Below are 15,370 nucleotides of genomic sequence, written 5' to 3' on the forward strand. Positions count from 1 at the left end.
AGTCTGAATAGGCCTGTTCTTGTAGCGGACCAAAACAGCCACCCGTAGCCGGGCATTACGGGATGCAACCAGAGTAGAACGGAAGCAACCGATGAGCCGCAGAGAAACGTGAAGCAACGATGAGACACAGCAACTCATTGAAATGTTGTTGGATGAATGCAGGCTCATGAAAACAACTTTTAACGTGATGCACATTGCTTCTCACGCTGTTTTCCTGTCAATCTATATGTCACAAACACTTATCAGAGTACCTTCTTAGCTGTCATCTCCCCACTAACCACCTTGGAGCATGCCTCTGTCGTACCAAAGTAGCAAGTAAAAAGAGTCGTACCTTACGGTGAGACAAAATCAAAATTGGTCAGGGAAATATAAAGTTTGACTAACTGAACTTTTCCTACAAGGATTGCAAAGGCAGAGATTGCAAATACTTCCATTATTCCTTTTCTCGCTGCTTTACCCCGCCCTCTTAATTCATGGCTGAATTAAGAGGAGATCTTTGGTCACATGGTTTTGTTTACAAGCTTTGGTTCAAAACAGAAATGTCTGGTTGAAGACAGTCTGAGTACAGACCAAACGCAAGGTACAGAGCTTGATCTGGACCAACTGACTTTCAAAAGATGGAAAGTGTGGCACAGAGAGTGAAGCTGTCACAACTGGTGTGACTAACTGTTTTCATGGGTGATTGACAAATTGGTTTATTTCAAACAATTTCAAAAAACAAGGGAAAAATTTCAAAAAATAGAAATACATAGGTATAGCAAATTTATTTGAGATGTGAACTCATAAATTGATCAAAAATACATTTAAATTATTATGTTCTTGTCACTATAATGGCTCCTATAATTATAATTAGACGTATTTGCACTTATACATGAAACACACACACTTCCATTAAATATAATAATTGTCAAATAAAGTTAGAATAATTCCTTGAAGGGAAGGTGGAAGAAGTGAACTTATATATTCCCAGAAGACTCAAAGGTTTATCTTTTCCTCATGAAATGCTAGGATTGTTTGATCAGAGAAATGTGGAAATCCGTCATTCTAGGGGGCTTTGAAGACCAAAGTTTAAAAAACCCTGTTTATACTTTAAAATTATAAAAAACTTTTATGTTTGAAGTATGTTCTGTTTCAGACAGAAACATAAATATAGATTTTATTTTAGTTCAACAAAGTTACGTAAACAAGAGAGCATGTCCAATAACTTTACTCTCATTCATATCTAATGCATGAACAGCAGTTTGAACATAGACTCCAAAACACTGTAACCAAGTCAGTAAATCTTATCTCATAACTTCGTAATGATCTCACTAAAATATGTTTGCTACTTTTACCACGACAGACCTTAAATTCAAAGTGTTGCTGCACATTTGTTACGTTTCGAGCAAAAAGAGGCTCAACAGATTAGATCCAGCCTGGAATTTTGCAGTTTGAAAGATTATGTCCATCCCCCACCTGTGTTGATTCATTTCTCTTAAACTAGAGTCCAGCTTGTTTATAAGATCATGCTGAAGAACCCCCCACAGAGACCGAAGAGGAAGCTGTGGGGTCCAGTCAGTGGTGAGTGGTGGTCAATCAGCTGTGACAGGGGCATGAACGTCTGCCTGCGACGCAAGAAGATGGACAGTTGTGGGTGGAAAAGTGCATTTGTGTGACTTCAGAGGAAGAGTGCAGCAGACTGGGGGGAGGAAAGGTGATGCATGAGTCTACAGGCACATTTGTAGCCTTCATTTTGATGTGTTCTTGCAGTTTCTGCCTGTTTCTGTCTTTCTTTGAGCAGTTGTCTCACAAAATAAAACTCAAAGTACTGGATCTACAAGCTTTTCCTCTCAGTTGTTTTTGCCTCTTTGTTAAAGATTGATAAATTAAGTGAAAAACTATGTAAAATACCTTATTGATCACTCAGCACTTAGTTTCATATTAACTATGATTGTTTTATCTTCTTACTGTTATTTCTTCGTAAATATCTGGAATTGGCTGACAGTATTTACTGAGATCTGCTTTATGCACCATTGGGGGTCAAAACGCTGCAGGACACATGTGGTAAACAACCTCGTGTTTAATTTCACTGGCCACCAATGGAGATCGTTTTTTCTACTTTGATGTTCTGTTTTTATGGTTTAATAATTACGCCTAACACCACACAAGGGCAAATGCAAGAAAAACTGTTTTAATAAAACCTAAACTAAAACCTAAACACCTTGTTTAATGATTTACTATTATTTTGAGTAATCAGATGACCTTTTTTTCTTTTTTTAACTGAAATTTCCTGTGCAAATACGAGTTTTGTGTTGGAGCTACGGCTGATTCACAGTACGCAGCAACAAAGCAGTTCCTTGTAAAGAACAAATGTTACTTTAAACTCCACTTTTTTCAAGGACAACAGTTTCCATCATCTTTTCAAATGAGCACATTATGCCTCATAATATCCAGCATTTGTGTGAAGCTTTATTTACATTTTATTTTTAATGTAAACAAAGCCAAGATATTACCACTTAAATAAAGAAAAACCTGCTATATTGTGAATTTCCGCACAGGTTTGCCTTTATTCTCTTTCTTTAAGTTTTCTTATTAATGTTTTAAAAAATGGATTTCAAAAGCCTGCAGTATTTTTTTAAATCAACAAGCTCTGTGTTTTGTCTTAATTGAAATAAATCTTAAAGACAGTGGAGTCGTATGAGGGCAAGAATGCGTATAGGGGAAAAATAAAGTTTGATTTGAGACGTATATATATATATATATAAAAGTATTAACAATATTAGTATTTACAAAACCTACACGATCGAGAGAAAAACAATTTGTTACATTAAAAATATCCAGAGAAAAACATTCAGCACAAACGTCTAAGAAAAAAAAGAAGAAATGGCTATTTAAGTGTCAAGTTGCATCACAAACAGTGTGTTTGACACTGACAACATTTTGTATTTTTCGTTTTATACGTACGTTTATTACGTTTTATCTGTATCTACTCATATAAGATAATTTTATTTTTTTGTTTGTCTTTCACCTAAATGTAATAGCCAAGAAGGGAAACCCACAATAATCAAAAATGTTTTGGTGGGAGTGAATCATTCACTGGTCATCATTGAATGGCTTATTGGCTTCTGCAATTTTCTTCTAGATATTCAAGGTCAGACTAACAAGTTTCTTCCACCTGTCAAATCAAATTCATCAGGTTGCCTGCTCCAAAAACTAGATTCCTTTTAGTCTCACTTTTAATTCTGTGGGTGGATTGTGCGCGCAAAACGCAATTAAACAAGAACTCATGCGTGTTTCCCGGAGAGACACGCCCTCCTACAAGCACCAGGCTGACAGGCTTGTTAACAGTCGTTTGAGACAAACGGCTTGTGGAGTTGTGAATGAGCGAGGAGCGGCTGGAGTGGAGCTGACGCAGCTCTCCAGCTGGAGGAGCGCGCGCACAGACAGGAGCGCGGTCCGATGGAGCGGCAGCAGCGGCTTCTGAGCGCACGAAGCCGGGTTTTACCCACACATCTGAGCGCATCCGCAGGGGGATTTACCAGGAGTATTCTGCAATAAGAAAACCTGGCGTCATCTAAAGTCAATCTGAAGACTAACACGGCAAAAAGATGGATTCTTTACAGCTACTTTATCTGCTGGTCTTGTACGGATCTCTGCCAAAAGTGAGTGTTTTTTTCCACAAAAAATGTGAAGCAATCACATCAGTTTTATTTCCGTAAAGGTAATACTTGCATGTACTTGTTTTCATTCATATGCATGAGCAAACTCATTCAAGCCTTGTACAAGTAAAAGAAAAAAGTTTTTTTTTTTTTTTTTGCTGTTGACTTACTCAAGGGTCTTGTCTGTTCACAAGTCCTTCAAAGAAAAAATGACTATTATAGCCAAACTCATCTCTGTTGAGTCACCACATCTGAAGTGAATTCTTTCAACTCCAATAAAATTATGCTTAGTAATTTTGTTAAACAAGTTCAAACAGACGGCTCAAATCAAAGCCACTTTGTTTAAAAGTACACAATATATGCGTAATCATTACAACTGAAAATGTTTCTGCTGGTTGACTGTTTTTCCAGTGTTTAAGTTATTCCACAATGAATTTAATGCAGAGACCAAACATATCAAACATGCAATAAATATATTGCTGCTGGAATCTGTGGTAAAGATAAACACACTTTTTTCTCTGTTTTGACATGTTTTAGGAATATTGTAACCCATTTTTGGCAATTTTACATTGCTATTTTAGGTTGTGCCCTAAATAAGTTCATTTCCAATATTTCTTCAAATATTTTTAATGTTATTGCTTGTTTTTCTGTTTATGTTAGCGTGTTTGTGTGGCAGTGCAGGAAAATTGGAGTAACAGCAACATGTTCACTAAAGCTTTACAGTTTTTTTTTCTATACAAACTTCAGTTCTTGGGATACTGGAAAGCCCCGTTGTGCCTAAAACAAGAGCTGTCCTGCTATGAATGTTTCTTTTTTTACAAGTTGAGGCACATAAAAATGTGAATTATGTTCATTGGCTGTTCTTTGCATTCCTCACTTCAATATATATATATCTATATAGTGTTACTTTCAGTCACTTAGCTCTCAGTGTGGTTCCTCTTCGTCCATCACAGATCTTTTTTCCTGGCAGAACAGGGAGGAAAGAAGTCTTTCCTCACCTCTGACAGCTCTCAGATATCTGGGCCACCATGGTGTTTTAGATAAACCAGAACCATCCTCTGTTAACATACAGTATCTGTAGTGGCTCTTACACGGTTTTCCCTTCTAAAGGCCTGGCTGGATGCTTTGCAATAACACACCCTGACATGTTTCATCAATATAATGGAGAGGTAAACGTGGTGTTGACGGCTGCCCAGAAAACCCCATGAGTGCTTAAATAGTGGCTGGATGTCACTGGTATTGATTTACCTCGAAGCTGCAGAGCCGGAGGGCTGGAAGGGCATCCAGTGGCAACCTTTCTATACATGAAACCATAAAAACCAGAAGGAACTTTTTGAATAAATAAAGCTCATCTTAATCTAAACATTTTTACTTCCTGTTTTAGCTTTAGGGTGTCTCATTTGAAAGATTACCATGCCGGACCTGGCTGTCTTCACTTCCCTAAATCAGCATATTCTTTACACCAATTTTACTCACAGTTTCCAGAATTAATGCAGTAACGTTTTTGCTTCATGCTGAATCAGCTCATCCTTTCATGTTTTTTGTTGCTGGGCACCTGCATGCACGTTGAAACAAACAATCGGCAAGGTTTGTGCAGATAAATTCAAACTTTTCATACAGAAGACAAGGGAATCCACAGAGCAACAGACGATAAAGGCGGTTTGGACATCAGTCTGATGCATAACATGCAGAGTGAAGCATCACACCATGAATCTTAATCGGGGCGATCCTTCAGTATTTATCTGTTGAGTAAATTCTCTGTAAGACAGATTTTCTCCATCATATGTTCAGTTTTTATGTGGTTGGGATTGATTAAAAAAAAAAAGGTTCAGCTGGATGCTTCTCACTGATATGAACATCAATTCTCCTCATTTATTGGAGAAATGTCATGCATTTTCATAACTGTTAATGCCAGTCAGGCTGCATTTCAAACTCTGATATCTTTGTTTTCCACTGAGGTTTTGCAGTCAACAAACAACTGGTGAAACTACTAAACTTAAATTATAGGATTGTTTGAATTGAAATTCAACAATTAGCAGCAGTCGTGTTTCCTTTAAGTCCCACTCTGATCTTTTTTTTTTAAATATATCTTAGAAGCATTCCCATGGTCTTCTAATTATGATGATGCTGTTTTTAGCCATAAAAAACAACAAAAAAACCTTTGCTGTTTTCTAGGATGTAGTTTCAGCAGAGTGCCAGTAGTTCATTAGAAGGATTAGAGAGCTCTCTGTTTACATCAGGGGTGTCAACTCCAGTCCTCGCCAGCCTCCTGCTGGTTTTCTAGAAACCCTGCGATTACATGGATCAGTTGTGTTTAGCCAATAAGGAGCTCATCCAATGAAAAATCTATGTAAACATATGTAAATGTACATTTAAAACTCAGCTGCAGGTACGCAAGTTTCTATGACTGTTTTTGGGTTCCGTGTTCAAAATGCCAGCCATTGAACATGCTTTGCAAGTCAAACCAGTTTAAACTTTGACCAATTAGGGCTCAGATTTGGTAGTGACTTATGGACGCTTCCTCGTTTTGATTCACAAAACTTCTTGAAAATTGATAATGGAGGAGAAATTAATAATTGCGGTTTGTGCACAGCCAGAATTATATGACACCAAGTATTTCATATAATGCATTGTGAGATTTGCACCAATACAGCTTTTCACACCAAGCCTCTCCCGACTGTAGGTGGCGGACATGCGCTATAAACAATAGCAAAAGAAAAAGACGAAGGTCCTCCTTGCATGTCTAGTGTGAACACTGTCAGCTAAATGTGTATAAAAGTACCCCAGTTTAGGACATCCTTAAATTTGCGTCTCATACCCGGTGTGTCTGTAGCTTCACACCCCAAACCTAACATTACCGATGCAACAGAAATGGGGAGCAATATTGGAGCTATCAAGTCGTACAGTTTTGAGCCAGGTACCAGTTTGGAAGAGAAAATGAAAACGTACATTGATCTATATATTTACAAGTGGATGCATCAGAATGGAGAGGAGCAGCATATCTTTTATGTCACAAATACACTCTCTTTTGAACTGGATTTTGGCGTGTGCTCCTGATTCACAACAATTTGAAAAAATAAACACCCAGAAATGTTGTTTTATGCTTACCGTAATTTTTTTCGTTATGTCCTCCATCATCAGTAAATTACAAAAAAATAAAATGTTAAAAGCACCATTGGAGTGGGTCTTTAAATGCAAAACTCTTAAATCATGTTTTCTATTTGTATGTTTATCTCTCCCAACAAATAGATGAAAGCTGCCATAACAGAAGTTTGGATGTTTTTTGGGTGCTAACACCTCTAAGAAATTTTGCTCTCAGCCATTTTGTCTCTGCTTAGTTGTGAAAAACAATTGATTATCTCTGCCTGGCTAGGAACAAATGGAGTTGGGATTGTGGGTGTCACCTTATCTCCTCAACTGGTTGCACAAAAAATGTAGGGTCTAACTAAAAGCCAGAAGACGTCAATTGTTATACAAGGTACAACCTTTCATGTGATTAAATCCACACTTACCGAACACCTCACCAGATTTCATCAGTGCTTTAAAGAAACCCACATTTCCTCGGTTTGTTTTTGTTCGCCGTGTTTTCTCTATAGCTCACTGGTTGATAAATCACAACATGAATGCAGAGGTGCATACTTGATGCATCCATCAAGATGAATGTAACACATGACCACCCACAGGCTGGGGCCATTCTTTTTATGATCCTCAAAACCTTCTTTCAATTTCTATTTGATCATTATCTTGTGTTCAAATTCAGCAGAGCTGGCAGTGATTTTAAAATGAAAACAAGTACAAAAAACAGACGCGGCATCCTGTCAGCCTTTGTGATGAGCTGCCAACAAAATATCAGAGCTGACAGGTATTTATGAGATTTTTCTGCTCACTCAGATTCTGTACGTTTCAATCTCTGAGGATTCACAGAAGTATGCTCATCATCTGCATAGTTTGGAGCTGACAGTTTGATTTATCGTCCAATTTATGGATTTTTCCAGCATGGGGAAGCTGACCGTTGTTTTTGTCTTGGGCAAAAATCTCTCTTATCTTGATTCTTCAAACATTCAGGGTTTTGGCCATCTCTATTATTCAGTTCCAGGATTTTTTAGAACTGATTGTTTTCTGTGATTCTGGCTTTATTTAAAAAAATACAAGCTTATGTGAAGTAATGAATCTCTACTCCAAAGAAAAACTCCTGATCCTTGCAGCCTGAAGCCTAAAACTAGAAACAAACAACATTTATTTTCCCACCCAGATGAAAAACTTGCTTCAAGTATTTCTTGTTTTTCACAAAATTTAAGGTTTGCGGGAAAAGTTAGTAAAATGTAGTTGTGTATTCTAAATTCTGAGATCTAATCACTATCTGACAGCCATTTTTAATTAGTAAGTGAATGTTGTTCATTCTCAAAAACACAATACACTGTTTTTATTTTCATTAATAAAGCATTAGTTGCTTTGAAAAAGCAAAAATGAAAGTAATAGGTCTGTTAGCCATTTATTTAAAGACCCATTCCAATCATATACAAAAAAAATAATCCTATTTTTGGTGTATTTAGCAAGTTATTTGTACATTTTTCTCATTTTTCATCATCCCTTTGTTTATTCTCTGTCCAACTAGCTTACAGCCACTCACAACCCCAACTTAACATTACCGGAGCAACAAAAATGGCGAATTATACAGCTCTGGCGTACTCTGCGTCCACAATTCAGAGGCGAATTTTTGATGAACTCCTAATGCTCTGCAGAAACAATGTCCTAGAAAACAACACAGGGTTTTTGATTGTGGCTAAAAATGACATGAGCATAATTTAAAGACCACTGGGAAGACTTTCACAATAAATCAAAAGATGATTGGAGTTTTACTTGTCTGGCTAAAATATTGAAATAAAAGTTCAACAATTGAAATTCAATAAGGACAATATGTTATAAAGGTGTTGCTGATCAGTTATTGCTGTATTTGATCAAAAAATGAGAGTTTTAAAAGAGATGACTCCAAGATTTACCTCTCACTTCAAGGAGGTATTTTGCAGATTTAACTTCCACCTCTCTGCAGCTGCACTGCATTTTCTGCTGTGATCAGCCCCCAAGCAAATCCGGCTGTGGAAAATGTTGTGGCAAAGTCGGGATGACCTCAAGCATGCAGGGTGAATGTGAGTGCATCAGTGAGTTAAACTGAGGGAAAAGGTGCAAAGAAGTAGAAGTACATGCTACACTGCTGCTCATAAACCACCAGGTTTCCAGCTCTGTGCATTCTTAACCAGTCAAATGGATTTAAAGAATTTAAACAGAGACTTCCTCTTATTCTAGTGGTCAAAATTATTTTTCAGTAGATGGATAAGATTGTCTTAATAATAACTAATAGAAATCAGCCAGATTTTGAGCCGGTTTCCAGTCAAAGACAAATATTTTATTGTTATGGAATACATGCTGGAGCCTTTGAGTTACTTAAACAGGATGTGCTTGATCTGTTTTTGAATAGAAATTGTCTGCACAACCACCAATTCTGATTACTAAATTAGATCCCAATTACATTTTTAGTGATCTTGCCACTTTATGCAAACAAATAGCAAGCCATTTTGTTTCAAATATTATTTTTTTTAACCAAAGACATGGTCATTTTTACACAAATAGTTAATGTTTTGGATCTTTTTGGACATTTTCTTTGTGAGTCCTTTCAAAAATAAGGGATGTTGTGCCTAACTTTGCCTAACTAGATGCCTAACTTTGCACTATTTGTTAAAAAAATGTATTTCTAGTTAGAAAAATAATAAAAGATGTCTTTTTAGAATACTAATATACCATGAAATTTGAAGACTTATGTGAATTACCTAAGCAAAAATGTAAAACAAAAATGTTTCTTTGACTATACTCATTTAAATGTCATTGCATTTCAAATACGTTTGATGCTTTCTGCAGGTTTAATGGAGTGTATAAGGTTTAAATGCAGATTTTCCGTCTTTATTCTGCCTCACATATATTACGGTGAAGCTCATGCTCTGTCTCCTCAGAAGTGAACCGTGTCAGCTCCACGTTGACTGGAGTTCATGACAAAGACTTTAAAGACTGCTATATAAAACAATTAGAGAACATGAGCTGTACAAATGTCGCAACCCTGTGTGCTTTCCACTCACCGTGACCTTTACTGCTTCGAGTGCTGTAAGAATTGCGGTATGGGTAACAGGGGGCAGATCCTCTTGGGGAGTTCATGAAATCACTCTGCCTCATGCTGACTTCTCCGTTTCCTTCTTCTGCTCATCTCCTCTGACCTTCTCCAGCTTTTGCTGTTTGCCTTACATGTTTTCATTGGCCCACTGGCTCTCTGCCAGCGGCCGTCAGCCTGCATTTTTCAGCCATTGTTGACACAGATGAACAATTGCAGCAGATTACTCACTGGCTCTCCTTCCACCTCCCAATCCATTTGCATGATGGCAGCTTCTTCCTTTTTTTAAATGGATTCCTGTCATTTTTGTTACAGATAAAGAACATTTTAATGTGTTTTCTGTTTTTTTCCCAGCGTGTTCTTTAAGACCCATTTCAATGAAAATAGTGATTTTGGTGTTTTTAACACTGTCTTTTAGTATTTTTCTCATGATGGAGGACATATATAAAGAAAATTAAGATTCTAAGTATTTCTTTATTCAAATTGTGGTGAATGAGGAGCAGGCGATATAATGCTGTTTGAAAAAGCTTGTGGTTGACACGTGCAGTACAGACCAAAGGTTTGGACACACCTTCTCATTCAAATGAATGTGACGGTGTTTCCAAACTTTTGGTCTGTACTGCACTGTACATATATCACCAGCTTCCTGCTCCGCTCCATTCCAATGCATAGACAAATAGCTCCATGTACGTTTTTGTTTTGCTAGTCTGAGCTAGAATCTGTCTCAACACTGTACATCGCACTGGTTGTAAGGGGCTGTAACCAAAGGGATATTGTGAAATGAAGGCAGTCCTGCTCGGTCTGCAGAAACTATGTCCTTAAAGACATTACAGTTTTTTTATTTTGCCTGACAGCAGCAAAATCTGTATTAAAAGACCACTGGAAAAGCCTACACAATATTTTAAAATACGATCGGAGTGGGTCTTTAAGGAAAAAAAAACGTATTAAAAAGGGTTCTTGTGAGCAATTACTTGTCATGCAACCACTTTACTTACATAAGTCACATACTTTTAGCAACATTTTGCAGTGTTTCAGAAAGATCTTTGACACTTAAGTGCATTTCCCTTCTCTTCCCAGGTGTTATCGGTGCAGATGTGTGACGTAATGAACGAGATTGAGCTGGAGAAGGAGCGCTGTGAGAACAGTACTTCTGGGAACATCACTTCAGGTCATTGTTGAAAGCGTATTTTCGTTTTTTCTGGCTGTGTAGGGTATGCAGGAAGCTATTCAGAGGAAATGGGTAGCAGAAAGAGTGAACAAATGGTTCAGGTAAGATTGTAGAGTGAGTGACTTTGCAGGTATAAAGCTATTATTAAGGAAACAAAGACAGACTGTCCTGAGACTAAAAGTACTTAGGGTGAATGTAGCAACTCAAAATATCAAATCTGAGTTAAAGTTTAATGACAATGTCAATTTATGAGCACAATAAATCAAGACTGCAAGAAATATCTGTCAGAAATTATATATAAAAAGCCCAAACCTAAAACAATTACAGATTAAAACTGCTAATGTACACCAAGATGATGCAATCTTAAAATAAACAATTTGTGGATTTGATGATCAAATATACACACCATATAATAGACTGTAATTTGACTTACTTGATAAACATATTTAATCAAAAATCCCTGTATGGACACTGCTAATCAATAATCTAATAAAAATTGAGACATTTTTACTCAAAGCTACCCAACAAATCTTAGAAATTACACAGCGTAGGGAGATAATAATTATTTCTATGAGTTTTTGATAATGTCATGTGTCAATGCTTGTCCTCCCCTCTAATAAAACCTTTTTTTTTTAATAATACGCTTCCACCCAATAAGAATGGTTGAAAAAATTAATCTGTGGCTTCAATAGTGCACAAAATGAGATTAAAATTGATTCTAATAATGATTCGTACTTTGTTCCCCAACTGCCTCTGGGTCTTCTCTCATTCCTATGAATTACATTACTCATAAATTTCAAAATCCATAAATGTGAAGACCATTTGCTCACAGTGGTTGAACAGCAGATTACATTAAATGGACATACACCCGTGTGGCTGGTGTGGGCGCAGCTCTCCTTATCACTGCAGAAAAAGCTCCTTCTTCTCCTTCTCTAATCTGCTTCCTCGGCAGGAATGTAGCGGAAGTTACACTGAGGTCACATCCAGAACAAGAACTGACTGAAACAGTCTATTTCAAACTTTTAACAGAGTCTTGAAAATGTAATTTCATTTTGGTTTCCTTTATGGTTAAAAATGAACAGACTTTTGGAACGAACTTAGAGTTCAAAAGGTCACAAGAAATCTCTTGAGATGACCTCAGAGTTTAAAAAGCCGTGAAGAATCTGTCTGAAAACTGTTATTTCCTCTTTCTGACCTTCAGGAATCTGTTTGCAGTAGTGATAGTTCAGGTTTTTTGTTGTTGTTGTCATTTCACACTTTCCTGAGATTCACACGTGTAGAGTTTTGTGCGACAGACACAACATATGAGGAAAGAAAAGGATAAATGTGAGATGTGACGGCTTATGCAGACTAAAACGGCTGCAGAGAGGGTATTCAAGTCGTAAATGTTTTTGTGTCTGTCATCTCTGACCAAAAAATTCTCACAGCAGTTTTACTCTGCTGTTCTGCAGGAGGTTTCGTTCTAAAAAAAAGTTGTTGTATTCAGACACCCTCAGTGTGAGTGTTACACCAAAAAAAATATTGTTATCTGTTGGTTAAAACAAACTGTTCTCATTGAAATGATTCAAATCAGAGTTGTGATAATTTAAAATAATCTTTTTGTTTTAGTAAATTATTTAGCCTATCTTAGCTTCTTTTGGAATTGGAATAGGTTTGTTTGAAGCAATCAAAACAAAAATCAAAGAAGACATAAAAAAAATTCACATATACATAAAAAGTGCATACATAAACACATACATACTGCAAAAATCTACATATACTGTACATGTTTATGTTACATATTTATGTACATATTTACATATTAACATATTTATGTTAATCAAACCTACTCAGGATATTCAGGTATAAACTGTTTGAAAAAAAATTAAAGAAGAAAAAATATTATTTATTATTATTTTTTAATTGCATGAAAGGCCCCAGGAACCCCATTGACGCTAAAATGGATACAGCAGGTTCTGAAGATGGATGGATGAATGGATAGATGGATGGATGGATGGATGGATGAATGGATGAATACATGACAAAAAATGGATTTCCTTAAAACCCCTTGATGCCTATTGATGCAAATATGCTCCAAACCTCTTCGGCTTCAAAATTACCTTAAATTAGCTCCTACTTGAAATCAAAAACATTAGTGCTTTTTTTCTCTTTTGAAATGGCTGAAAATAAATACATGCATCAAGGGGTAAAAATGTATGCTGTTTAGAAAACCAAAATAATGATCACAAAGATTTTCAGTTTAAAAAAAGCAACAATGATGGAAATGTTAACAACAAAGTTTCTTAAAGAACATTTTTTAGGAGTTGTGAAAGTGTTTTAAAACTTAAGGAAAGTTTTTCCTTCCTGTTTTGAGAGACTAGACAAGCAAGTAAACATAAATATTTATTTAAAAAAAAACATATTTAAATATTAAAAAATGCTAAAGGTTTAAGGATGGAGGACAGAAATGCAATTATCGAATACAACAGTAAAACGTGAACCAAAATGTGAAGAACAGAAGATAATCTGAAGCATTACATGTAGGGATGGGTACCTACCGAGCCCCGGTATTGAACGAGCCCCGGGGAAACATTCTTCAAGACCGCAGTATCCATAAGATCTGACCTCAACGGTTCTGCTATCGGTACTGGAGAAGTCGCATTTTATTTGTGTCCCACAAGATATAAACTAGAGCTGTGACGGTGTGGGATTTTTGATCACCGCTGTGATGAAGCAGCAGCAGTCGCGGTTAACCCCACCCTGCAACCTGTTTTATTTAAATCTAATGTTTCATTTCTTTGAGTGTGTATTTTACTTTTCAAGTTGGAAAAATGTATAAAGTAGAATGTTTTGTTTAAAAAACAATGTTGTTGCATAATGAGGAAATAAAACACTTTATGTTCTTAATTTGTTATTTATTTATTTATTTATCGTCCTCAAAAAGTATCGATAAGAGTATCGTTAAAATACCGGATCAATAAGCAGTATCAATAAGAGTAGTAGTACCGTTAAAACCTTGAGGATACCCATCCCTAAATACATGACAATAGGGCAGAATACAAGCAACGATTTGTCAGTGGACCACTAAGAAACATGGACTCAAGTGTCCCAATGCACAATAAATGGTTGAAAAAGATTGGAAACACAACCTGATGTGCTTGAATAGACAACTGAACGCAAAGCATTACGATAAACTGAGCTTTAAACATTACAAAGCCTCACACAAAGTCAAAACATTTTATTTGTTGGTCTGGTTTCATGCAAAAATCTGCTCATTAGCCTGTAAAACTGAGTGCTCATAAACGTCACGGTTTAACTGCACAGTAATAAATTAGTGGATTATAGAGGGGACTTTATGTTGTGTTGTTTTCTCCATGTTTATGTTGTGTTTTTTTCTCGCAGGTTGTCCAAGCATGTGGGACATTGTGGCGTGCTGGCCTTACTCCAGAGTCGGAGAGGTGGTTACCATAAGCTGCCCCACCTACTTCAGCTATTTCAGTGACCAACAGAGAGGTAACACTTCTTATCTTTTCATGGCAGAAAAAGTAAAGTTGGAGAATTTAATTTTGTTCAGTCTTTAAAAATCTTGGGAAAACTGTATTTTTTCAAATCAATTTTTGAATCAATTCTAGACAAAGAAAGTTATTATTCAAGGTTTATTAATTTGACAGCTTGGCCCTACTCCAGTTTTATTTCAACAATTTTCTCTATGGAGATTTTTATGTTTTCCAATCAAAACACTCATCAAAACACTCAGTAAAATTTGTTTTGTGGCAACATTCTTGCAGTTTTACTCCAGATTTACAAACACAATAACTTTAATTAGCCCAAACAATAATCGTTGATTAGGAAACTTTTGATACTTTGTCCCAAAGCAGCAGGTGGAAATTAGTGCAACTCTTTGATAAATGACTGCAAACGTTTTCACTAAAGTTACCCAGAGAACACAGAACTGCTCCTCTGTGCTGGGCATCAAAAGTCAAATGCAATATTTAGCGTGTATTCTGGTGATTGGATAAACACGTTTCAAAGAGGAAATCTCTGTTCAGGCTTATCAATAAAGCATCAAAACCCCTGAGATTAATGTTTGACAGCCCTGACTACAGTCAGACAGCATCCTCTATGGAAGAGATGCTCACATGAGTCACACAGATGAAGCTGCTGACTTCTTTTGTTGTTGATGAATCCATGTCATTTCAGAACATTTTACATTCATGATTGGATTCTTTAATGAAGAGTTCTGAATTTTAATCTGTAAATCAAGAGAAAAAAAAGCAAAGACAGACCGGCATTTTAGCGCAAAAGGCACGTACAAAGTCAGTGTTGTGGGAGATCATTAAAGAATTGAACAAAAAAAGTTCCATTTTGGCTGTGCCAGCTGAAAAAAACATGAAACCTGTAAATCAAAGAAGCATTATCTAAAGGGAA

General features: G+C 36.5%; 1 protein-coding gene across 2 annotated transcripts in view; it reads left to right on the forward strand.

Annotated features, from left to right (window-relative positions):
• Positions 1-3,325: 3,325 nt before the first annotated feature.
• The window catches only part of LOC101155153 (vasoactive intestinal polypeptide receptor), a 46,549-nt gene continuing 34,504 nt past the window's right edge, over positions 3,326-15,370 (forward strand). The window contains exons 1-3 of one of the 2 annotated variants that reach the window (XM_023950181.1): positions 3,326-3,641; positions 10,873-10,963; positions 14,345-14,455. In XM_023950181.1, the coding sequence (XP_023805949.1) occupies positions 3,588-3,641; positions 10,873-10,963; positions 14,345-14,455 (256 nt within the window). In that variant the 5' untranslated portion in view covers positions 3,326-3,587. The remainder of the gene's footprint in view (positions 3,642-10,872; positions 10,964-14,344; positions 14,456-15,370) is intronic. The other variant, XM_023950180.1, reaches the window with a different exon arrangement.

This window comes from Oryzias latipes, chromosome 20, assembly GCF_002234675.1.
Source record: "Oryzias latipes chromosome 20, ASM223467v1".
Taxonomy (NCBI): Eukaryota; Metazoa; Chordata; class Actinopteri; order Beloniformes; family Adrianichthyidae; genus Oryzias; species Oryzias latipes.